Here is a 25,483-nt window from a genome sequence, read left to right on the forward strand (position 1 = left end):
TCCCTTCCACAAGATGCAGATCTCCTGCAGCAGAAATGTACCTGGGCTTGTCCAGCATCACTGTGAAGGGCACGGTGTGGTGAGGCTGTCGGCCTGACAGTTTGACCAGTGAGAGACTTGGAACTGACTGTAGGAGCTGATGCCCTCAACTAGTCCAACTACTTTATCTTAATTACATCAGCACAGACTACACATCTGGATGGTTCGAGAGTTACACTTCCAAAGTATGACAACCTGAAATTAATTTGAGTCATTTCTCTCTCCATTTATGAGACAGTGGTTGTCTTTGTAGAGGATCTGAGAATCATGATTGCACCAGGATATGCTTATCTGTTTGAATCGTTCATTGGCAAGATTTCATCATACATTGAACCAGTCAGACAACATATGTGGTTAAAAGAGTTTGTGTTTTCATTACATGTGAATAGAAAGCTGTTACACAATCCTTTGAACCTAAAGACCATGTTAAAGCAAATAGTTGTGGAATTTCTGAGACTGTTTTAGGATCCATTAAAATTCCTTATGTTGCATGATGACCACCCTGCAAAAAAACTATTTCATTGGATGTTAATAAGGTGTGCTAAGGCTGTGAAAGGTGAAAACAAATATGTTGGATTTGTTGGTCCAAGGGATGAAGGCAGAAGGTCACCCAGCGTGTCAGCCATAGAACAACCACTGCTGTAAAGATGTGGTGTCCAGATGTGTGTGCAGATGGCTGGACGCCACTGCCCCCAACTGGGTTCACCTCCTCCCCCACCCCATGCATCCTACATAAGGAGGATCCTGGGATGAAAATTGTGCCCTAAACCCCTCAGTTTTCAGGAACATTGATTTACCTCAAAATTGGATTGCACAACACACAGAAATATAAGTCCATGTGCTCGTCTCCAGGCAGCTGTCTTCCTGGCTTTGTCCTGAGTGAACTCAAGCTTCCTGTAAAACACCCACAGTGGACAGCTGAGCAATAATCAATTGGCCATTTTGACAACTGTTGTTCAGGACAAATCTTTAGTTCTATCTGGGGGTGTTTGAAACTCTTTTAAACCAGATGTTTATTGTTTGTGGTCACTGGTGTTTGGCTATGTTGCACTACCATACCCTACTGTGCAGAGAGTGTGGAGTCACAACGGTCTGCATTCCTTGACACACAGTCATCCTGGCTCGTGTGTGAATGAGTCAGTGAGGCAAGTGGGGACCAGCACAAGTCCTCAAGCACAAGAGGTCCAGGAGTAGCTCCCCAAAGCAAATTATGGCAGTTTCTGTTTTACCTGGGAACAGAAGCTCTGCGCACTTTTACATATTGAATGCAAGGTTGCACAGGGAGTCATTACGTGCGATTTTCCTGAGTTGTGCAGCTGAGTAAAGAAGGGAGCTTCTCTAAATTCATTCCCATCAGTGGACATTGCTGGACAGGCTGGGCATAGTCCAGACCCACAGCTGTTCCAGAGGGGAAGCTGAGTCCAGGAAACCCATGTAGACAGCAGCAGGAGGAAACTTCAGCCCATTAGGTAAGGTTTCACTGGCGCCAGGGTCTGCTGTACCTGCTTCCCATTGTCTCTGGGCTCTCAACGTCAATGCATTTTCTGCAGAATGAATTGACATTAAAAGCTGTTCCAACAATGGTTTCTTCCTGTTCCATCACCAACTCTCATCTGTGGCAAAACAAGCAGCAGTGAGGAACATACCATGGTCAGAACAGACTGGTTTAAAGGCAGCTAGATAAGCACTCGCCTCCCCCACAGCAGTCTGGGACATATCTTATCAGTTCCTGGGGATGTACCCACCTATAAAGCTGCAAAGACCTATAGCCCTTACTCCTTTTTAAGGATCAGATATTCTAGAATTTCCCCATCCCCCTCCCTGAATTCTCCCATTACAATCTCCTTCTCCTTGGTGAATACAGATGAGCATATTCAGAGAATATTCATTTAAGACCACACCTACATCCTCTGGCTACACATATAGTTTAACCTTTTGGCCATTAATATTCCCTGTTTATCCTCTTGCCCTTAATATAATTATTAACTGCTTGGGGACTTTCCATTGTCTGGCCACAGTAAGCAGTAACTACAGGGAATGTTGTCCAGTGAATATCATTTAATTGACTTTCAGATGACGTTTAATGAGTTCCATATGTTCTCTTGAAGATATTTAAGATTTCTGGAGTGCATGCTGATTAGATTTAGAGCTTGCTTGTTGGGTTGGGAAGTCAAATCCCCCTGGACCAACATAAGACAAGAATTCCAGAGTTGTTGTGAAAGAGCTCCCCTGGGGTTTTGTCTTTTATGAAAATTTCTTCCATTTTTAATAAGCATTTCCTGAGTTTTTATATACATTTCTTCAAATTTTTTTTTGATTTTAAGTCACATATTTTTGTGGGGCAGATACATTTGGGACATTTAAGAGACTCTTGGATAGACGTGAATGACAGAAAAATGGGGGGCGATGTGGGAGGGAAGGTTAGATAGATCTTAGAGCAGGATAAACTGTCAGCACAACATTGTGGGCCGAAGGGCCTGTACTGTGCTGTAATGTTCTATATTTACTATTCCAGTGATAACACACTTTGCCTTCATTCTGTGACTCGGTATTTGTTGACTAAAGCATCGTTGCATCAATCTCTCCCTCCCACCAACACCAGTCTATGAGATCTCTAAAGGACAGGAACTTGATTGTGACGCGCAAACTCCTGATCACCTGGGAATCGCAAGGACAGGAAAATTGGACAGGGAGGGGCAGAAGATTGAGTGAACTTGTCCTTGTTACAAACAGATGATCCAATAAGGGGTAGACTGATGTCATGGCTTGTACTCAGTTATTATACTCCACCAGTGGTGGTAACATTAAAGCTTCCTCTGTATTGTTTCCAACCTGTGGTCTTACACACATGGGAGCATTTCCTGAGCCTGACCAGATTCCACCTGGTGCACTGGCCTGTGTGGTTTGATCTCCAGTCTTGTTGGACCTGTGTTGAAACTTGGAATATTTGATCTTGGCAGTCAGACTGATGAGGACTGTTTGAACAGAAATCAGAGAGTTGAAAGTGAACCATGCTCTGTAGCTGGATCTTAACACCAGTGTTTGTAAACGTGTGGTTAGGGAGACACAAGAGACTGCAGATGCGCTGGAGGAACTCAGCGGGTCAGGCAGCATCTGTGGAGGGAAATGGATGATCAACGTTTTGGGCTGAGACCCTTCATCTGGACTGATAAAGGGTCTTCCAGTCCAAATAAAGGGCTCCACCTGAAACATCCACTATCCAATTCCCTCCATAGATGCTGCCTGACCTGCTGAGTTACCCCAGCACTTTGTGTGTTGCTCCATGTGGATAAGGAGCTCTACAAACTACCAACTGTCGGTAAACATTCTCAGGATGTGGAAATCATAATCCAGATGATTTCCAAAGCAGAGGTAAGTCATCTGCTCTTCCCCAGAAGAAGCATCTATTCACAGCCACCTCTCTTTGCTCAGAACCTTCGAACATGTTTCCATCGAAAGGTTCCTGCAGGGTCATGAATAAGTGCAGTAATTAACTGCCCATGATAATGCAAACCATTTACCTGTAAAGGAATTGTCAGACAAAGAGAATTGCAACATTATTTGATTTATTTATTGAACTTTTTCTGGTTAGTCATTGAAATATATTGTTCATACTAAGTAATCTCCCAACTGGACCGTATGTTATTCAGAGATACAAGCCGTGTCCATTTAGTGACATAGAATTGTAGAATCTTACAGTACAGGAGACCATTCAGCCTGTCATGTTTGAGTCATCTCTTTGCACACACTTTCGCATTTACCATTCCTCTGCTCTCCACCTATCCCACATCATTCCCCACACACAAGCCCCGGCCAAAGGGTGCAATGTAACGCCCCACATTAACATGTTGGTGGACACAGTGGAAATGGACTTCCACATTCTAGGTTCATTTCTCAATCTCTCCTCTGCTTTGCAAATCCAGAACAAACATTTCCCTGGCACAGATGTGCTTCATGAGAGAAATGATTGTTGGGCACCATCATGTGGCTAAATAACATATAACGCTGGTCAGTACTTTATTGCGACAGATTTTACACAGAACTGCTGATATCTCAGGACCAATCCCACACTATTGGCTCTTCACCACTGGAATACTCAGAGCTCAGCACTGGAGCACAGGTGTGATCAATTTTAGAATGTTTGATTTCTAAATATCCACATACAAAACATTGATAGATTTTATATATTCATTCACAGGATGAGGGCTTCGCAGGCTGAGCCAGCACTTAATTGCCCATTCCTAGCTGCCCTTGAGAAGGTGGTGATGAGCTGCTTTCTTCAACCACTGCAGTACTTGACGTGTGGGTGTACCCACAGTGCTGTCAGAGAGGGAGCTCCAGGATTTTGACCCAGTGACGGTGAAGGAACGGTGATATATTTCCAAGTCAGGATGGGGTGTGTCTTGGAGGGCAACTTCCAGGGGGTGGTGTTCCCCAGGCTTTTGCTGCCCTTGTCCTTCTAGCTGGTGGAGGTGGTTTGGAAGGTGCTGTCTAAGGAGTCTTGGTGAGTTGCTGCAGTGCTTCCTGGCGATGGTTCAAACTGCAGCTACTGTGTGTTGGTGGTGGAGCGAGTGAATGGGTGTGGATGGTTTTGGCAGCCAGCCTTTATGTATGATACCCATGCTTCTTAATACCAATTTTCAACAAAGTCCCTGCTTCACGCTGAGGACATGCTCATCATGTTGTGTAGCACTAGAACTGTGCTGTGTGGAAACGATCAGGCAGCTGAACACTGGGCATCCATGAGGCTTTGTGGACCATCAATGACAGAAGTGTTCATGCCCACAATCTGTAACCTCACAGCCCAGTGTATCCCTCACTCTACCATCAGTGTCAGACCAGAGGATCAACCCTGCTTTAACAAGGAGTGCAGAAAGGCATGCTGGGAGCAGCACAAGGATTACCTAAAAATAAGATGGCAGGCTAGTGAAGCTTCGACACAAGACCACACATCTCAAACAACAGTGGGAGAGGGGACAATTGGAACCTGTGCGTGTGGAGAGGAGAACCTAAACTAAGGGTCCTTGTTTAAGGGGTCACCCATTTGAGGCAGAGATGAGGGAGAAGCCTTTGGAACTCTTCCTCAAATGGTGGTGGAAGCAGAGATTTTGAATATTTTAATGTAAGAGGTAGATAGATTCTTTGATAAGCAAGGATGTACAAAGTTACTGTGGGTAGACGTGCTGTGGTCATGGCCATAGATCAGTCATGGCCGAGCAGGCTCGAGGGGCCGAATGACTTACTCCTGCTCCCGACGGAGCAGATCCGTGCTCCACAGCACGCCACATTTAGTCATGGACAGTGGTGGACAATTAAATAGCTAGTGAGGAGAGGAGGCTCCGGGAACATCCCCATTCCCAGTGACAGTAGGGCCCAGCAGGTGACTGCTAGAGACAAGGCTGAAACGTAGGCAACCATGGCTCCCTCCTGGGACCCCCACTGTTACTGGAGCCAATTTCCAGCCAACCCAATTCACTCCACATGATCTCAAGAAACATCTGGGAGCACTGGGTTCAGAAAAGGCTGTGGGATCAGACAGCATCCCAGCTATGGTACTGAAGAGCACTCCAGAACTAGCTGCACCTCTAGCCAAGCTGTCTCAGTCCCGTTTCTATGCTGGCATCTACCCATCAATGTGGAAAGTGCCCAGGTATGTCCTGTCCACAAAAGGTAGGACAGACCCTATTAGGATAATTACTGACCTATCAGTCTATCCCGATCATCATCAAAGTAATGGAAAGTATCAATGGCAATGCTGTTAAGTGACACTTACCCCCCAATAACCCACTGATGCCCAGATGGATTTCAGCAGGACCACTCTGTTCCAGCCCCCCTCCCAGCCCTGATACAAACATGAATTCCAGAGGTGAGGTGAGAGTGACTGCCCAACATCAAGGCAGCATTTGACCGAGCATGGCATCAAAGTGCTCTGACAAAACTAGTCAATGGGCACCAAAGAGAGAACACACCAATAGCTGGAGTCACTTCTTACACAAAGCAAGATGTTTGTGGTTGCTGAAGGTGAATTGGTCTGCTGCAGGACACGTTGAGTGTAAGACTCACACTCTCGTGTGCCTTAGTGAACAAGCAGAAAATGTCTTAGAGCTCAGCCTCCACACCTGCACAAACACATACTGCAACTTGACCACTGAGACTCAGGTAGTTGCTGTAGGTTGAACAGTCAACTGGAGGAACACAGCTGGTCGAGTAGCATCTGCAGGAGGAAAAGCATTGTCAACATTTCGGGTTGAAACCCTGCCCAGGTCCTGATGCAGGTCCTGATGCAGGGTTTCGACCTGAATTATCGACAATTCCTCTCCCCCCACAGATGCTGCTCGACCCGCTGAGTTCCTCCAGCAGATTGTTTGTTGCTCCACATTCCAGCATCTGCAGTGTTTTGTGTCTCCACAGGTTGAACAGTGTCCCATTAGTTCTGAAGATTAACTCCACACCCCGTGTGCCTTCTCTTTTGTTCTCTGAGCCCCAGAACTCAGTCTCTCTGAGTCTTGTTGGTTCTGTGAACTCTCAACGATCCCAGGTTCTCCTGCTGTTCCAGGATGTAAGGGATTAACTCAAGACCTATTGCAATCCTATTCCTTCTCTTTTAATGAGATGTTACCACATCGATAGTCCAGTCCTGCCCTAACCCCTTGTATCAGGTCCATTTTCACTTCACCTCATTAATGGTACTGGGCCAGTCAGATATGGAGAAGTGTGGAATTAATGTCCCCAGCAGGACATAGAAGGACCTCACTCCCCACGTGGGTCTGATGACCAAGTCTCATCACTAGGTAACCTCGGCCTCTAGTTATCTCCTATTACCATAGAAACCATCAGCTCTTCTGCCTGTTGTCGAATCCTTGTTACCAATGGAGTTGTCCAAGAATGGACCCATCGTTTCTTATCTCACTACAACCAGATGACCAGAATTGTTGCTTCAATTTATTAGGCCTTTGAGACTTTGGGTCTTGGTAAAACAAGCGAACTTCCCAATTTATGGCTGCACCCACATATTGTAAATGAACATGAAAAACAAGAACCTCCACTGCAGTTCACAAGGCCAGAGTCATGCAGACATGGATCCTTTGTGAGATTCAGCCTCAGCTTCCTGACCAGGAATTGTTGCCTTTGTTTTAGGATGATGCGGAGCTGATCATTGAGGGGCTTCTGAACATATCCTGGGGCCTCAGGAGACCGATAAGGCTCCAGATGCACGATGATAATGAGCGTGTCCATTTCTCAGGGTCCAAGTTGCTACGTCCGGAGCAGGAGACCAGCCCACACAAGTAAGTCATCACACTGAGGTTTCTGCTTCCAAGATTAGTATTACAGCCATCCCTCCATAGCACTGGTGGAGAGTATGGAAGAGGTTGGAGACAGAGAGATAACCCACTACGACAGTGGCAGTGTGGGATTTCTGCAGCTGTTAGCCAAGGATGTTCCTGTCAGGATTCCCAACTTTTTCAGAGAGTTTACTGGTGGGATGATTGAGAAATCACCTCTTCTGCAAAGTGGCCAGTCATCTCCACAGAATGTGGTTTTATGATGCATGGTGTGGGAGAAGGAAGAATGGTCTTTGTGAATTTATCTTAGTTTCATTTCTGTAATCTGTGACAGCACTTAAAAATGCTTTCCCAAGATTCATTCCTAAAGCAACCCTGCTTGGTGCAGAATGGTCGCAGCTCCAGTTCCCTGGATTTTGCCATCTGTTTCATAGATTCTTGCCGTTTAGACTGGGTTCTTCAAATATATCCCCTTCTATCCAGCCAGCCCAGTGTTTTATTACCAGCTACATTCTCACAACTAAGAGATGAAGTTGTATTTTTGCCCCATGACCTGTTAAAATTCTAGTTCTTAAGTAAAAATGAAGCAAGTTGACATGTAAAGAGAGTTTAAAAGTCTGGCAGATCCTCCTGAAAGAAACTAAGGACACTGATTGACGCCAACAGTACATAAAATTACCAAAATAAACAAGAGCAGCAAACAGTGGGGACAACCGGGGTCGTTACCAAGTTGACTTACCTTACTTTCTACCACTCATCCGAAGGGCTGTGGGTGCTCAGTGACTGAATGTTTATGGCTGGGAATGTTGAACTCATGGGCGGGAAGGGAATTGGCATCTGGAGATTGGGGTCCAGGACTTGTCCCAATGCAGTGCAGCCTGCAGGAGCTGTAGATGTGCTGCAGCTACAATTTCCTAGCCTTTGTCCTTATTCACTGAGGACATAAAGTCTTTTTATCTGGAATTAAATTTGAGCATTTTGGGACTGTGTAAACGAAGGATGTAAATTGTCATCTCTCTCTCGCTGATTATAAACCTCACCCTAGAGTCCATTGGCTCCCCTCTCCTCCGCTTCCTGAGTCCAGCCTAGTTCAATGTGCCAGTCCAGAGTCAAACTTCCAAACGTTTCATTCTTATGACCATAATTCCCAAAATTTGGTTTCAGGATATATTGGGGCCAGTGATTCGATGGTATACAATGATTCATATTACAAGTTCAATTTTTGTGTTCACAATGTGATGTTAATGAACTATTGAATCTCTGAGCTTTTTTTCACATTAACCCTTGTAGAAAAGGAACAGTGTCACGGATCTTGACAAATACCAGTTTATCTGAAGCTGAACAGGAGATGACCAGTAGGGATGATTTTCCACAAAACATGGCCAGCGACACCATTGCAGGTCAGTGAAGCTTGTTGTGGGCCAGTTATACCAGCCAAAATCCAGAGGGCGACAGTGAGGTACCACCCAGAGCAGACTGCTGCATTCCCCTGTGAAAACATTCCAGTGTTTCTGCCCAGGTTTCTTTAGCAGGAGTAAAGATTTAGCATAGAAATTGTAGGATTTGAAAAAAATGTACTCTTTTCCATTTGATGGCAAGTATTTCCCTCGAGGAATTTATAAATGAAAGTGAAACAATTGATGGCCTTCTAGATTTTTTTTTGAAATCCCAATTGGGAATTTGGATAGTGTTTAATCAGTTTTATTCTGACAAAAGGGAGTGCAACAGACGTTTAATTCTACAGCCAAACATCCCCTGGGAATAATACTGGATGCAAAATATTAACAAATTGGGAAATCAAAGTACAACTACATGCTTCGAACCAGGTGAACAGGAATCTTAAGTATTTCATTAAATTTTTGAGTAGATTATCATACGATTTCACAGAAGAAGGAGAACGCTATTTAACTTATCATACACCTCAGGTCTCCTTTAAATCTTTCCCCTGTCACAAACCCATGCCCTCTTGTTTTAGACTCCCCTACAGGGAAAAAGCAGTGACCATCCACCTTATCTTTACCTTTCATGATTCTATAAACCGCTATAAGGTCACCCCTCAGTCTCCTATGCTCCAGTGAGTGAAGTCCTAGCCTGCCCAACCTCTCCCTCTAACTCAAGCCCCTGAGTCCTCAGCCTCCTTCGCTCCAGGGAAAACAGTTCTGGCCTATCCAGTCTCTCATAACTCAAGCCCTCCAGTCCTGGCAACGTGCTTGTGAATCTTTCTGCACCCTCCCTAGGTGAATCACATCCTTCTCCATTGTTTGGCAACCAGAACTGCACACAATACTCCAAGTGCAGTCTCACCAATGTCTGGCATAGCTGTAACATGACGACCCAACTACTGTACTCATTGCCCCATCTGATGAGGAGAGGGAAAAGGCTGTTTAGCTCATCATGCCATTGCTCTGCCTTTGCAAGAACAGTTCTCTGCTCTTCCCCATGCCACTGTTTTATTCTGTGTACCCCTGGACAACTCCACACACATGTACACCTTTTGTAATGGAGAGCACAAACTTCAGAATTCTGGTGGTGATTGATTTTAGATTGGCGTAATTTTGGCAAACGATTCAGAAACTACTCCCTATTGTTAAATCAGAAAATTGCATTTCCATCGTATTATTCATAATTTTCATTATCCCAGGACATTCTAAATCATTTTACAGCCAATGAAGTAATTTTGAAGTGTAATTTTTGTTGTAATGCAGGAAAATGTCAATTTGCACACAGCACTCACCTTTTAAACAATATTGAGCTGATAATCAGATTAAACTTTTTTTTGTGATGTTCACTGGCCAGGGCACTGGGGAAAACGCTCCTGACTTTTGCTAAGGTGAGGCCTTGGTTCATCACTAAAGACTGCACCTCCAGCAGTGCAGCACTCCCTCGTTACTGTGTCATAATGTTGTAGAGTCATAGTGTTATACTGTATGGAAGCAGGCCCTTCAGCCCCACTCATCCATGCTGACCAAAGAGCCTACCTGAGCTAATCCCATTTGCCTGAGTTTGGCCCACATCCCTTTAAACGTTTCCTATCCATGTACCTGTCCAAATGTCTTTTAAACATTATAAATGTAACTTTAGACTTCCCTATACCAGGGAAATGACTGTGACCATCCACCTTATCTATGCACCTCATGATTTTATGAACCTCAATAAGGTCACCCCTCAGCCTCCTTCACTCCAGGGGAAACAGTCCCAGCCAATCCACTCTCTCTGCATAACTCAAGCCCTCCAGTCCCGTGAATGTTTTCTGCACCCTCTCTAGCTTAATCACATCCTTCCTATAGGAGGTTGACCAGAACTGCGCACAGTACTCCAGGTGCAGTTTTACCAACATCTTGCACAGCTGTAACATAATGTCCTAAGTCCTGTACTCAGTGCCCCGACCAATGAAGGCAAGTGTGTCAAACAGTTTCTTCACCATCCTGTCTACTTGTGGCATCACATTCAAGAACTATGTCTCTGAAGAGAGAGAACTATGTACTCCTAGGTCTCTCTGTTTTGCAGCACTCCCCAGGACCCGACCATTCACTGTGTTTGTGTTGGCCAGGTTTAACTTCTCAAAGTGCATCACTTCACACTGGTCTGAGTTAAATTCCATCGACCATTCCTTTGTCCTGTTGATCAAAATCCTGTTGTAATCTTAGACAATCAGCATAGAACAGTACCGCACTGGACAGGCCATTCAGCCCACAATGTTGTGCCGATCTTGATGCCAATTTATGCTAAAAGTCCTTTCCCTGAGTATCATCCCTATCCCTCCATTTCCTTTATATTCATGTAATCTTCTTTGCTGTCTCTTGCACTTTATTTGTCCACCTGCTCTGCAGTTTCTCTGTAACTGCAACACTGTATTATGCATTCTGTTTTTCTTTTCACTAACTCAATGTCTGGATGGCACGCAAACAAAACCTTTTCACTGTATCTCGATACATGTGACAATGATAAACCAATACTCTCAATATACCATCAATTTTGGTGTCATCTGCAAACCTACGAACCACGCCACCTACGTTCTCATCCAAATCGTTAATATAAATGACAAACAGCAGTGGACCCAGCACCAGTCCCTGCGGCACACCACTGGTCACAGGCCTCCTGAGAAATTACCCTCCACTGCCACCCTCTGCCTCCTGCCACCAAGCCAATTTTGTATCGAGTTGGCTACTTACCCTGGATCCCATGTGATCTAGCCTTCCAGACCAGCCTATCATGCAAGACCTTGTCTAAGAACTTACTAAAGTCCATGTAGACAACATTTACCACCCTGCCTTTGTAAATCCTCTTGGTCACCTCTTCAAAAACTCATTCAAATTCATGAGACACGATTTTCCACACACGAAGCCATGCTGACCATCCCTAATCAGTTCTGGCCTTTCCAAACACAGGAAGATCCTGTCTCTCAGAATCCCCGCCAGTACCTTTCCCACCACTGATGTTAGGCTCACCAGCCTGTAGTTCCCTGGTTTGTCCTTGCAGCCCTTCTTAAATAAAGGCACAACATTAGCCACCCTCCAGTCTTCTGGTACCTCACCCATGGCTAACAAAGTTACAAAAGGTTCTGGCAGTGCCCCAGCAATTTCTTCCCTTGCACCCACAACATCCTAGGATACACTTAGTCAGGCCCCAGGGATCTCTCCACCTTTATGTGCCTCAGAACCACCAACACCACCTTTTTCATAATGTTGATAAGTTTAAGGACATCGCTGTTCTCATCTCTGAACTCACTAGTTTCCATGATCTTCTTCACAGTAAATACAAATGAGAAATATTTGTTTAAGACCTCGCCCATCTCCCATTGCTCCACACATGGGACCTACTCTTTCCCTAGTTACCCTTTTGTTCTTAATGTATTCATAGAATCCTTTAGGATTCTCCCTTACATTATCTACCAAGGATATCTCATGTCCATTTTTTGTCCTCCTGATACTCCTACATCCCAAAACCGCCTTGGGGATTCACTTGATCCCAGCTGCCTTTACCTGTCAAACTCCTCCTTCTTTGTCCTGACCAGAGCCTCGATATCCCTTGTCAACAGATTCCCTAATCCTGCCAGCCTTACCCTTCACTCTAGTGGGACCATGTCGGCCCTGAACTCTCCCTATCTCACTTTTAAAAGCTTCCCACTTGCCAAGTGTCCTTTTACCCGCAAGCAGCCTCTCCCAATAAACCTTTGCAAGTTCTTATCCAAAGCCATCAAAATTAGTCTGAGTTATGTACACAAATCTCTGGTATGACCTTGAACTCAGGAGCAAGATTGTCACTATTGATACTAAACTGGTGATTAAACTATTTGTTAAAGGTTTGTTTCTCATTCCCTCTTTACTCTTTGTTACACTGTCAATTGTGGTGCTGTCCTCAGTATATGATGCAGTCTTTGCCTTTATATAGGGTCCAATAGCACCACTTCTGAGGATGAAGTCCCACAGCTCATGCGGACAAAGAGTGACGCGAGTTGTTTGATCCAGCGTAGAACAAAATATCACACACCAGGGGAGAACCAGCGTATAAAACGGCACCGGTTCTCCATCAATGGGCACTTCTACAATCACAAGGTACATTTCAGATCTTAGTAACCAAGTCAATCTGATGCCGATTTTTAAGGATTAAAGACTGCTTCTTTGCTGTGTTAGCTGGGCTCCAGGGTGGTAACTTGCCTGTCAAGATTGAGTGTGTATGAGCTACTGAAGAGCCTGAGTACATGTCAGGGACCATCTCTGTGCCCCAGGACCAAGGAATGTTGCCCACTGCAGCTGACATTCTTTGAACATGAGCCTTTAAATCAAGGAACTGAGAGCCCAACCACCGGTTATTAACTATCTCAGGGTTCTATTTGACAAGCAGAAATATTTCAGGCCATTAATGCCATAAAGGTAATTAATGTATTTGTGGGGATCATACCAAATGCAAAATTCCTGTTGCTTTTATAGACACAATGCATTTCAAAATTATTTAATGCTACAGACAGTATTTTGAAAATGCGTGAAGGTACTGTATCAATTCAAGTTTTTATTTTCCCTTCAATATAAAAATGATCATTTTTCTGGGACCATAACACATAACACAGTAGACACAAGAGACTGCAGATGCTGGAATCTGGAGATAACAACAAACTTATCTGGAAGAACAATCCTGATGAAGGGTCTCGACCCAAAACATCGACTGTCCGTTTCCCTCCACGGGTGCTGCCTGACCCGCTGAGTTCCTCTAGCAGTTTGCTTTTTTGCTTCACATAACACAGGGAAGTGGAAAGGATATCAGATGTTTCTTAAAACATAGAAACATAGAAAAACTACAGCACAATTCAGTCCCTTCGGCCCACAAAGCGGTGCCGAACATGTCCCTTCCCCAGAAATTAAAAAGATACTGAAATTTTTCTTGACTGTGGAAGTAGGTTTATTGTTAAAACTTCCAAACCTGTACAGAAAGGATTGACAATAAGCTGCCAGGCACACAAGCACATAGAGTCCACAGAGCAAATGGTATGCCATTCTCCACTCAATAATTCACTGCATGGAAGTTGTAAGAAGAGGACAGATGTATCAGCACAAATTTTTCGGGATCCATGTGTCCCGAGCAAGGCCAGCATTTATCCTAAGTTCCCCTTTACACAACCTGGACCCACCTTGGCAGAGATCTCAAAACGCCTCTCTATTGCCGGCAGTTGATATGTGACCTGCAGAGATTTGGGCAATAGAGAAGGAAAGAAAGAGTTAATTATCACTTTGTAATGTGTGCAAGTGCTGGAGTTCAAGGTCTTGTACTGCTTTAACATTGTAAAACTTGCTCATTTCACTCCTGATGTGCAGCAATTTCCAACTCATGCTCTCTTGCCTCATAAAAATGCCAACAAAATACAACCTCCCTATTTTTGGAGGGATCTCTATTGGTTTACTTAAGATTTGCTTGTTAGTACATAGAACAGTGCAGCACAGTACGGACCCTTTGGCCCACAATGTTGTGCCGTCCTATATAAACCTACTCCCCGATCATTCTAACCCTTCCCTCCTACACAGCCCATAAACCTCCATTTTGCTTACATCCATGTGCCTATCTAAGGGTCTTTTAAATGTCGCTGTTGATCAGCCTCTGCCACCACCCCCGGCAGTGTGTTCCAGGCACCCACCACTCTCTGTGTAAAAAACCTACTTCTGACATCTACCCAAAACTTTCCTCCTCCCACCTTAAACAGATATTCTCTGGTATTGGCCATTGCCGCCCTGGGGAAAAGGTGCTGGCTGTCCACTCTGTCTGTGCCTCTCATAATCTTATCCACCTCTATAAAGTCACCGCTCATCCTGCATCACTCCAAAGCCCTAGCTCGCTCAACCTTTTTTCATAAGACATGCTCTCCAATCCAGGCAGCATCCTTGTAAATCTCCTCTGCACCCTCTCTAAAGCTTCAACATCCTTCCTATAATGAGGTGACCAGAACAGAATACAATACTTTAAGTGTGGTCTAACCAGAGTTTTATAGAGCTGCAACATTACCTTGTGGCTCATGAACTCAATCCCCTGACTAGTGAAGGCCAGCGCGCCATACGCCTTCTTAACCACTCCATTGAGTTGTGCAGCAACTTTGAGGGATCCATGGACTTGGACCCCAAGATCCCTCTGTTCCTCCACATTGCTCAGAATCCTGCCATTAACGTTGTACTCTGCCTTCAAGTTCGATCTTCCAAAGTGTATCACTTCACACTTTTCCGGATTGAACTCCATCTGCCACTTCTCGGCCCAACTCTGCATCCTGTCTATATCCTGTTGTAATCTACGACAATCTTCAACACTATCCACAACACCTCCAACCTTCGTGTCATCTGCAGACTTACTAACCCATCCCTCCACTTCCTCATCCAAGTCATTTATAAAAATCACAAAGAGCAGGGGTCCCAGAACAGATCCCTGTGGAACACCACTAGTCACCGACCTCCAGGCAGAATGGTGTCCATCTACTACCACCCTCTGCATTCTGTGGGCAAGCCAATTCCAAATCCACGCAGCCAAGTCTCCATGGATCCCATGTCTCATGACTTTCTGGATGAGCCCACCATGGGGAACCTTGTCAAATGCCTTACTAAAGTCCACATACACCACACCCACCTCTCTACCTTCATCAATTTATTTTGTCACCTTCTCGAAAAACTCAATTAGGCTCGTGAGGCACGACCTGTCCCTCACAAAGCCATGCTGACTATCCCTAGTAAGACTATGCTTTTCCAAATGCTCATAAATCCTGCCCCTAAGAATCCTCTCCAATAGTTTGCCCACCACTGATGTAAGGCTCACTGGTCTATAATTCCCAGGATTATCCCTATTACCTTTCTTGAACAAGGGAACAACATCTGTCATCCTCCAATCCTCAGGTACCACTCCTGTGGCCAGGGACGATGCAAATATCATCATCAACGCCCCAGAAACCTCCTCCCTTGCTTCCCATAGTAACCAGGGGTGTATCCCATCCAGCCCAGGGCTCTTATCTATCCTAAGGTTTTTCAGAAACGTTAGGCTGCCTGACTGAGCAATATGCACATAGGCAGTGAAGTCACCTCGGCACAGAAGGCTACAGGCCAAGGGCTGGAAGATGGGATTAATACAGAATGGCCTGTTCCCATGGAAGTCATTGGCCCTGAATTTCCGTTACAGTTAAGGAATGTGGCCACTATTTCCAGTAAGGATATCAGCCACCCACCCAGTGACCAAAAGTGAAATGACAGTGGACAGACCGATGACGGGAATAGGGGCTTGTTCCACTTCTGACTGAGCACCTTCCCACTCAAACCTGCAAACGGGAATGAACTGAGAAGTTCAGAAATGGCGAGTGACTCAGGACCGCTGCAAACATGAGACGCAAATGAAGTCTCAAGCTCAGCTCTAAAGCATGTAATGCTGCCCTCTGCAGGTCTTAGTAAACATGGCAAGTCAAAAGCTTCAGTAGATAAATCACTCTTTTTTAAATTAAGGAACAATGAAAAATCTTGCAATTACACAGTGCCTTCCTAACCTTTAACATCCTGAAGCACCAAACCATTACGTACGTTTCAAATGTGGCCACTGCTGGAATGCAGACTTTGGGGCACTGAACCCTCTCTAATTTACTCTGGCTGTATGAATTCCCCAAGGAACTATTGGGAATTCACAAATGCTCTCAAAGTGGAACAGTCCAAAGAAAAGAAGCAACTTGGGAACTTTCAAATAAGCAAGTGCACAGAATAATAGCAGATAAAATTCAGAAAGGACAAGTGCAAAGTACTACACTTAGAAAACAGATAGGGTAAATATATATTCCGGATTGCAGTGAAGTAGAGTTTTTAGTTCGTTATCTAATGCGTTCAATAGAATGTTAAACTGTACAACCTGTCACTACAGAATAGGTCATGGTTAAATTGTACTGTTGTGCACTGTAGTTGGTGCAATGCTAGGATCCAATGATTGTTGGGTCGAATTGTGCGTTGACAAAAAATATATAATTGTTGTTCTAAAATGCAAACAACGGTAGTGGGCATTGCTGACCTTCAATGTCACACCTTGCTCCCATTACACAAGTGATATCTCTTTCATCTCCAGACATCTGTGTTTACCCCCGCCTATGGGTCGGTGACCAATGTGCGAGTGAATAGCAGCATGAACACCTCACAAGTACTGACTCTGCTGCTGAACAAATTTAGGGTAAGTGAGACCTGTGCACATGCAGATTAAAAGTGCTATCTGTTAGGCTGGAGTTTGTGGTGAGTGCTCACTATTATTGGCAGCATCTTCCAGCGCCACAGTTAAACGTGCAGTTCCAGAAGTTACTCTCGAGGATGTCCTGCCGTCCAGGAACTGTGTGATGGTATCTCCTGAGGAACTCGGCATTATCAAGTGGCATGTACTCACGTCATCAAAACAGGCTGCTGTACGTCATTCCTTTTATTTCCTGCCCAAACTCTCCAGCATTGAAAGATAGCTTCGATAAGTGTCATTTCTTCAGATTTTAACTGTTATTGGAGATTTCAGAATTATAAATACTTTTCCCTTTTTCTTTCCTTTATTTTATCCTCTTGACTGATTCCTTTTTCCCTCAGTTTATTTTGCTTTCTGTGCTTGATTAATACCAGATTAAGTATTCTCACGGACAGTTCTGGTTCAGATTGGACTCTTGTTATCAGTCCTCCTGAGGAGTCATTAGAGGTGATGCATTGAGTTTTCATGTTGCGGTTGGTTCCAGATGATCTGGGGGTGGGGGGATGTGCGTGGGGTGATTATCTGTTTGGCTGTTAGGAATATCCAATGCAAACACAACTAGCCCCATTGGTTAATCACCCAGAGCAAAATCAGGCCTGATAACCCTTTTAAGATATGCCCTCTGATTAGAACTGAAGTGCAGGGAACATTTGACATTGGACATAAGTTAACAGAAGGATCCATGGAGTCATCCAGCATGGAAACAGGCCATTTGGCCCATCACGTCCATGCCAACCAGTGGGGACCCATCCATGTTGTAAGCTGGTTGATAAGATGAATTTGAACTATAAAATAGTAGAAGTGTTTAAAAAGTTGGTAGATGACTAATAGTTTGCAACACCTTGTGATCTATTGTATACTACACACACACACACACAATAAAATGAGACTCCTTTCATTATAGAACTTTTAAATTCCTCATTTTGTATTATCTCAAGTTAATTTATTCAGCATACTTGTGTTTGAAAAAGTTACCATATGGTGTTTGACAATGATGAAAGTCATTTAGGAAATGTTGAGTGGTGTCCAAGCTTTGCTGGGGTGAGTGAGGAGTGAGGAGATGAAGCCGATCTAAGAAGGTCAAGGTGATCCGGGAGCCTGGGTCACCGTCACCTGGTCCTGCATTATTTCACCTCATCTTCTTGATGTGTTTTGCAGGTGGAAAATGTTCCGGATGAATTTGCACTTTATGTTGTCCATGAAAGTGGAGGTATGTTTACACCAATGGTTAGAAGTTGAGGCTGCAGCACCAATCAGTGTGAAACACAGCTTGTTACATCTCGCCAACCAGAAGACTCTTTTATGCCCGTTCTTTGGTTCTTGTTACCTGTCAATTCTTCTATTCGTGACAATATGTTACCTCCTGCACCAAGAGCTTTAATTTTCATCAATAACCTTTGGTGCAGCAATTTATCAAATGCCTTCTGAAACTCTAAGTATCAAAGTCGACCCGGTCTCTGTAATAAATCAGACAACAGCAGAACCAAAGAACTTACGATAAATGCTTTCTAGTTAGCACTAGCGGGAGTGGAGGATACAGAGACAGAGTAAACAGTGTAACCCGAGCTCTGTTCTTTTCCCAATCGAAGCCTCGGTTAGTGTGTATCTTTTACACCCACTTCATGAGAAACCTTCGTGGGAAGTTGCACTCACTACAATAACTGCTTATAGTAAGCTTTAGCAAAACAAGATATGACTAAAGAAACCTCTTTCTTACTTACTCACACCTGGACCCTTTTCCAGCCATAACTATAGTCACCCCATGGCTGAGGTAATTTCATGACATGGGAAGAATAGCTGCATACCAGTAACCCTCACATTGCCAGTCATTAACCCTTGCATTCTCAGTTATCTTTTACATAAGTACAAAAAATGCACAATTCTTTTTTATACACGGCACATGTTCTTCAAAGAACTCTGGCAAATTGGTCAAACATGATTGTCCTTTCATAATACCATGCTGACATTGCCCAGTTACCTTGAATTTTTTTTCAAAGCACTCTGCTAACATTTTCCCCATGAGCTGCAGTTTTCTGATTTCTGTCTCCCTCCCTGCCTGAAGATTTTCTAGCCCCATCTAATGAAGCGTTGCCACATGTAGAAAGGTGGGACATAGTTGTGAGGAGGACATGAGGAGGAGGCTACACAGGGCTACAGATAGATTCAGTGAGTGGGCAAGGATCTGGCAGATGGAGTATTACAGTGGAAAATGTGTGATCGCCCGTTCTGGCAAAACAAATAAAATAAAGCATATTTTCCCAATGATGAGTGATTGGAGAGCTCTGAGACACTCAGGATCTTAGTAGTTGCTTCCCAAAGGTCTGCTGTGCAGGTACAACCAGTAATTAGAAAAACTAACAGAATGTTATTGCTTATTCCGAGTGGAAGTGAATCCAAATGTATGGAGGTTGTGTTTCAGTTAGATAAGGCTTTGGTGAGACCTCAGCAGTACTTTTATTTAAGGAAAGAGGTTAGTGTAGTTGGAGCAGTTCAGAGGAGGTTTACCAGGTTAATCCCTTGAATGAAGGGGTCGTCTTTTAAGGAAAGGTTGGACAGGTTAGTCTTGTATCTATTGGAGTTCAGAAGAGTCTGAATGAAACATACAAGGTCCTGAAGGGTTCTGAAAGGATGGGTGTGGACAGGATGTGAGAGAATCTACAACTTGGGGTCACTGTATAAAATGAGGAGAGATGAAACAATTGTTTTTCTCGGAGAGTTGTGCATTTTTGGAACTCTGCTCCACAATAGATGGTGGAAGCAGTCTTGAATATTTTTAAGGTAGAGGTGGATAGATTCCTGATGAGAAAGTGCATAAAGGATTACTGCAGGCTGACATGAGTGTGGAGTGAAGATTAAAACCAGGTAAGCCATGACCTTATCAAATGGTGGAGCAGGTACACAGGGATGAGCAACCTACTCTTCTTCCCAAATGTTATGTTTGTTCACCTAATTACAAAGTATAGCTAATCCCACCGAGGGAACAAAGGACTTTTTAAAATTCCCCTTCCGCCTGAAAGTAATGATCATGATGCCACCAAATTCACGACAATAAATCCTGCTCAATATGAGCACTGGAATTGATGTCAGCCCTCCTGGCTCAGGAGACAGAAAGAATCCCTGTTTAAGTTTCTGCAGTTGGTTCCTGAAACTGAGTTATTTTCGATGCAAGTAAATTGATTAGTACAACTGAAAGAGCATTGAGAGGAATTTGAAACAACTGCCTTAACCACTTGTACAATAATATTAACATAATGTGCTTTGATGGCTACAAAATTCTAGTTTGATATACTGAATAATGTTTGCCTCAAGACAATGGGAGACCAGAGAAAATATTGTGCAATTGATGATTGGTCCATGAAAAGTAATAGTTTGTTATCTTAACATAATGGAGGCAGTATTGTCCAACCAAAGAGCACAGCCAAAAATGGTCTTTGAACAATGGTCAGGAGGCTTTGCCTGGTGGGAACAGGTCAGTGGATGAGAAAGTTGTTTGCAGGAGCCAGTTTCCAAAGGGCAGAAACAACTTGCCATGTATGATCCTCAGTCAGAGGTAGAAGGGCCTCACAGTGTTGTTGATGAAATTATTATCAACATTACCTCATTATGTCACATTATACTAGGAATAATAAATTAAACTGCTCAGTTTTTATTATATTTTTCTTTATCAAAGCCAGTATCGAGTTTATTGTCACATGCACAAGTACATGTCTGCACAGGTGCAATGAAAAACTTACTTGCAGCAGCATCATAGGCTCATAGCATCAGATAAGCAGCATTCACAAGAAAAACGTAAATTAAACATAAATTATACACAATTTTTACAAGAAAGAATACAATTAGAACATAAAAAACAAAGTCCATTTTACTGCAAAGTGATCAAAGTGGTCATAGTGTTGCTAAACTGTAGTGATTAGGGTTATGCCGGTTGGTTCAAGAACTGAATAGTTGAAGGGAAGGTGTTGTGGGACTTTTAGCTGCCAGCAAAGTGTCACCTCTCTCTGGCACCATCTTTAAAGGATGGTTATATTTTCTCAGATATTTGGCTATGTTTAATTCCACTGAATCACAAACCCAATTTGTTTTTCCTGTTCCAGAAAGAACAAAATTAAAAGATTCAGAATACCCCCTTATCGCACGGATTCTGCACGGTCCCTGTGAGAAAATAGCCCGCATCTTCTTGATGGAGAAAGATCTCGGTGAAGAGGTCACATATGACGTAGGTTCTGCAGTGTTTAAATTGTCTACATTCTAAACACAAGATGGTACTTGCCAGTATATCTGATTTACGTCTCTAATGTCTTTTTTCTCAAAGGTTGCGCAGTATATTAAGTTTGAAATGCCAGTCCTTGATAGCTTTGTTGAGAAACTGAAGGAAGAGGAAGAGAGGGAAATTAACAAACTAACAGTGAAGTAAGTACAAGTTTCTCCGGCACTGCAGCAGAGTCATGAACAGTGCTACTGTTGAAGGTGGTACTCTTACTGAACAGAACATCAGAGACAGTGAAAGAACATTGCAAGCATTCTGTAACCACCAGCTGAATCGGAACATGTAGTCACAGCGTAGGAACCAGTATTTGCCCTCATTTGGTATTAACATGGTAAATATCATTCAGTATCTTCAATATTTTTATTTATTTTTGGGGCCTGGGCATTGCTAGTAAGGCAAGCATTCATTGCCCATCCAAAGGTGGTGATGAGTCACCATTTTGAACTACTAAAGTCCTTCTGGTGAAGGTTCTCCCACAGAACTGTTGGATTTCCAAGATCCAGCTACGATGGAGGAACTACAGGATGAGAGGACAACATTCAGATGGTGGTGTTCCCCCCAACCTGCTGCCCTTCTCCTACGTGGTGGTACATGTCATGGATTTGAGAGTAAATGTTGGAGTAGCCTGGGCAAGTTACTGCAGTGTAATTTGTGGATGGTACACACTGTGGCCACTATGCGCCGATGGTGGAGGGTAGTGGTTCAACAAGTAGAACTGCTGTCTCACAGCCCCAGCGACCCAGGTTCAATCGTGACCTTAATTGCTGTCTGTGTGGAGTTTGCACATCCCCCCTGTGGTGATATGGTTTCCCAGAGTTCTCCTGTTTCCTCCCACATCCCAAAGATGTGCAGGTTGGTCAGTTAATTGGCCGCTGTAGATTACCCCAAGTCTTGGTGGCTGGTGGGAGAGTTGGGGGGGGGGGGGGTGTTAATGGGCATGTGAGAGAGAATAGGTTACAGGGTAAAATGTGGGGGGGTGGGATTGATGGGTGTTTTCTTATAGGCAGCATAGACTCAGTGGGCCAAATGGCCTTCTTCAGTGTCACGAGGAAACATGAGAATGTTTTGGTGGGGGTAATCAGAGCCAGTCAAGTGGGCTGCTTTATCCTTGAAGAGTTGGTCACACAATAGGAAACTGGAGGGTAATCAGTCACTCTCCTGGCTTGTGTCTTGTTGCTGGAAAGGTCTTGAATTGTCAGGAGCTGAGTCATTGCCACAGGATACCTACCTCTGACCTGTTCTTGTAGCCAAGGTATTTCTGGGGTTGGTCTGGTTGATGGTTAATGGTGACCCATGGAATGCTTCATTATCTGGGGAGGTGTGAATGGAATTGAACATTGTACAATCATCAGCAAACATCCCCACTTCTGACCTTATGATGCAATGAAGATCATTAACAAAGCAGCTGCAGATGGTTGGGCCCAGGACACTGCCCAGAGGGACTCCTGCGGTGATGTCCTGGGACTGGGATGATTGACCTTCAACCATCACAACCACCTGTACCAGTGTGCCCTCCTGTCACACATCGTTAAATGCTACCTAGCTTCAAGGAGAATCACTCTCATCTCACCTCTGGACTTCACCTTTTGGGTCCATGCTTAGACTGCTGGCTGTGATAAGGTCTGAAACCAAAACCCAAACTAGGCATCAGCTATCACGACACTGTCCGTGACAGCTTTCATCACTTTGCTGATGATGGGGAGAGGTCTGTTTGGGCAGTAATTAGCCAAGTTGGATTGTCCTGATTTAGGTAGATGCCAGTGTTGTAACTGACGTGGAAGAGCTTGGCTGGAGACACAGCTCGTTCTGGAGCGATTTTCAGGACGGCAGCTGCAATGTTGTCTGGCCCCTGAGCTTTCGCTGGATTCTGTGATGGTGGCGATCTCAGGAGGGACATTCATTTGGTTGTCCATGGTTGTGAATGCTTCAGCCTCGACTTTAGTGCTCCCCTCTGGCCTCACCATTGTTGCGTTGGATGTTCTTGGATCCTCTTCCACCCATGAGCTATTTAATGGTCAACTACTATTCACGAGTAGATGTGGTAGGATGTGATCTAGTAGTTGTGAGATCACTGAGCCCTGCCTATTGCACATTGTTTTTGTGGTTTAGCACGAATGTTGCCCAACATTGCAGCTTCACTGGGTGGTATCTCGCCATTTTGTCTGATGGTACTAACTAACAATATATGTCAGTTTACTGAGCTTAAGGGTTTTGTTTGTGAGATTGTTTGAGGTAAATGGAGTGGGAAAGTTTTTCTCGATATTTGTGCAGTCAAATTAGTTGTTTCAGGATTTTCCTGTCCTCCCCTTTGCCTTTCTGACGTGGCTGTTGAAGTTGAGACAAGACACACAGCTTGTACTGAGCCCCAGGTCACTGCCTGGAGATCCTGGACACTGTTCAAGCACGATCCCTTGTCTGCTGAGATTCACTCAGCCTAGTCCTACACAGTGTGTTGGGAATCTTTGCAGTGGGGCTGGAGCTGGGTCCTGACTCCATTTCTCTTCTTTTAAAACTCTCTCGCTGGTGGGTGCAAGCGTTTCCCGCCATGTTGCAGGTGGTCAATGGAAGAAGATGGAAGAAAGAAGGTCTGGATTTCATTTTGTTGCTGCGTTGGTTCTTGCAGTAACTCGAGAAGAGAGCGAAGGGGCTTTCAGGTGACAGTAGGATAGCCTGAGGCTGATTACAGGGAGATTGTAACCATCCCTGAGCTATACATCATTTCAAACCAGCACACATGGGGTAAGGGGTGCTGGGTAGTGGAACGTCACTGAAGGTGGCTCAATGGACACTGCTGGGGGTCTCAGTGTTGTAAATCCTGGTGCCTAACCTACAGAATATTCCCAGCATTTTCTGTTTCTATATACTTGATTATCTGACCCCCATAACTGTGCTAAAACCAAAAGACATTGGCTTCTTGGATATTACTTGTCTCATCTTACAATAACACAGTGGAGGCCTTCAGCTCACTGGGGCGCCATGGTGGTGCAGCAGGTAGTGCTGTTGCTTCTACAAATCCTGACCTCAGGTGCTGTGTGTGAGTTCACACACAATCTCTGAGCCTCCCACATCCCAAGTTAATTACCCGCTGTAGGTTACACCTCGTGCTGGCCCTTGGCAAAACGAATCAAAGGGGCATGTGTGAGAGAGGATGTTTCAGGGGGAACAGGGAAACGAGGAGAGTGGAACTGGGATTAATGGGATCCTACCCTGGGAACTGGCATGGACAGTGTGTCAAGTGGCCTCCCTCTGTGTCATTATGAAATAAGACAACATTATCCAAAACACTAACGTCTGTCAATTACCGAGCTGCCTCTGCTGAAATCATGTGAGTGGCGAGGGAGGAGAGGGTTGTACTGATAGTTAATGACCAGAATGGGACGAGGAGCATGAACTGGTTGGAGAGGAGGGTGTGGAGGGTGTGTTGCTGGATGGTGTGTCACTGTGCTATGTCTATTCTATTTTATGTGATAAAACTCCAGCGAAAATGTAAGGAAACGCATTGTCCTCTGCTGGTTAACAAAATATAAACCACTCAGCTATAGAGCTGCAGAAAGCATCTCGTGAATGTAGGTTGTTGTGACAAAATGATGCAAGCTACAAACTTCTGATCATTCACTGTTGTAGCTTAAAGATGAAAACCTTTTGGCACGATGTGGGTAATGCAGTTGCTCTTTGAATCTTTGAAATAAGTTACATTTACGCAACATGTAATCGTACATTTGTAATCGTGTTATTGACTAAATCTTGCAGCACAGTTACAGCTCTTTAAGAGAATGAAAGAGCCAATTGAATTGCAGGAAGGACAATGAGATGTATGGCTGGAGGGCATATATTGACGTTGGTGGTCCAGTGAGAACATTTATCTGCATGTTCTAAACGCAGAAAATGCTGGAAACATTTAGGAGGTCAGGCAACATCTGTGGAGAGAGAAACGGGATTAATATTTCAAGTCGAAGATCCTTTGTCAGAATGTTCTGAGTGTTTCCAGCATTTTCTGTTTTTATTTCAGATTTCCAGCATCTGCAGTTTTTGATCTTCAACATTTCCGTGACCTGTTCAAGTTGCGCCACTGGCTCCATTCGATTCAAAAGAAAGAGCACCTGTAATGATGCATTGCTCCATTACCGGCTACACTGGGGCCTTGTCTCAGGCTCTTGTCTCACAGGTGCAAAAA

The 25,483-nt window shown here is 44.2% G+C and overlaps 1 protein-coding gene across 4 annotated transcripts in view; it reads left to right on the top strand.

The window, feature by feature from the left end:
- The window catches only part of rassf4a (Ras association domain family member 4a), a 170,932-nt gene that overhangs the window by 142,242 nt on the left and 3,207 nt on the right, over positions 1–25,483 (top strand). For all 4 annotated transcript variants that reach the window (XM_052041501.1, XM_052041499.1, XM_052041500.1 and 1 more), the window contains 7 exons: positions 7,177–7,325; positions 8,613–8,722; positions 12,714–12,877; positions 16,887–16,988; positions 18,201–18,252; positions 21,137–21,258; positions 21,355–21,452. In XM_052041501.1, the coding sequence (XP_051897461.1) occupies positions 7,177–7,325; positions 8,613–8,722; positions 12,714–12,877; positions 16,887–16,988; positions 18,201–18,252; positions 21,137–21,258; positions 21,355–21,452 (797 nt within the window). The remainder of the gene's footprint in view (positions 1–7,176; positions 7,326–8,612; positions 8,723–12,713; positions 12,878–16,886; positions 16,989–18,200; positions 18,253–21,136; positions 21,259–21,354; positions 21,453–25,483) is intronic.

The sequence above is a fragment of the Pristis pectinata genome, chromosome 30 (assembly GCF_009764475.1).
Source record: "Pristis pectinata isolate sPriPec2 chromosome 30, sPriPec2.1.pri, whole genome shotgun sequence".
Classification (NCBI taxonomy): Eukaryota; Metazoa; Chordata; class Chondrichthyes; order Rhinopristiformes; family Pristidae; genus Pristis; species Pristis pectinata.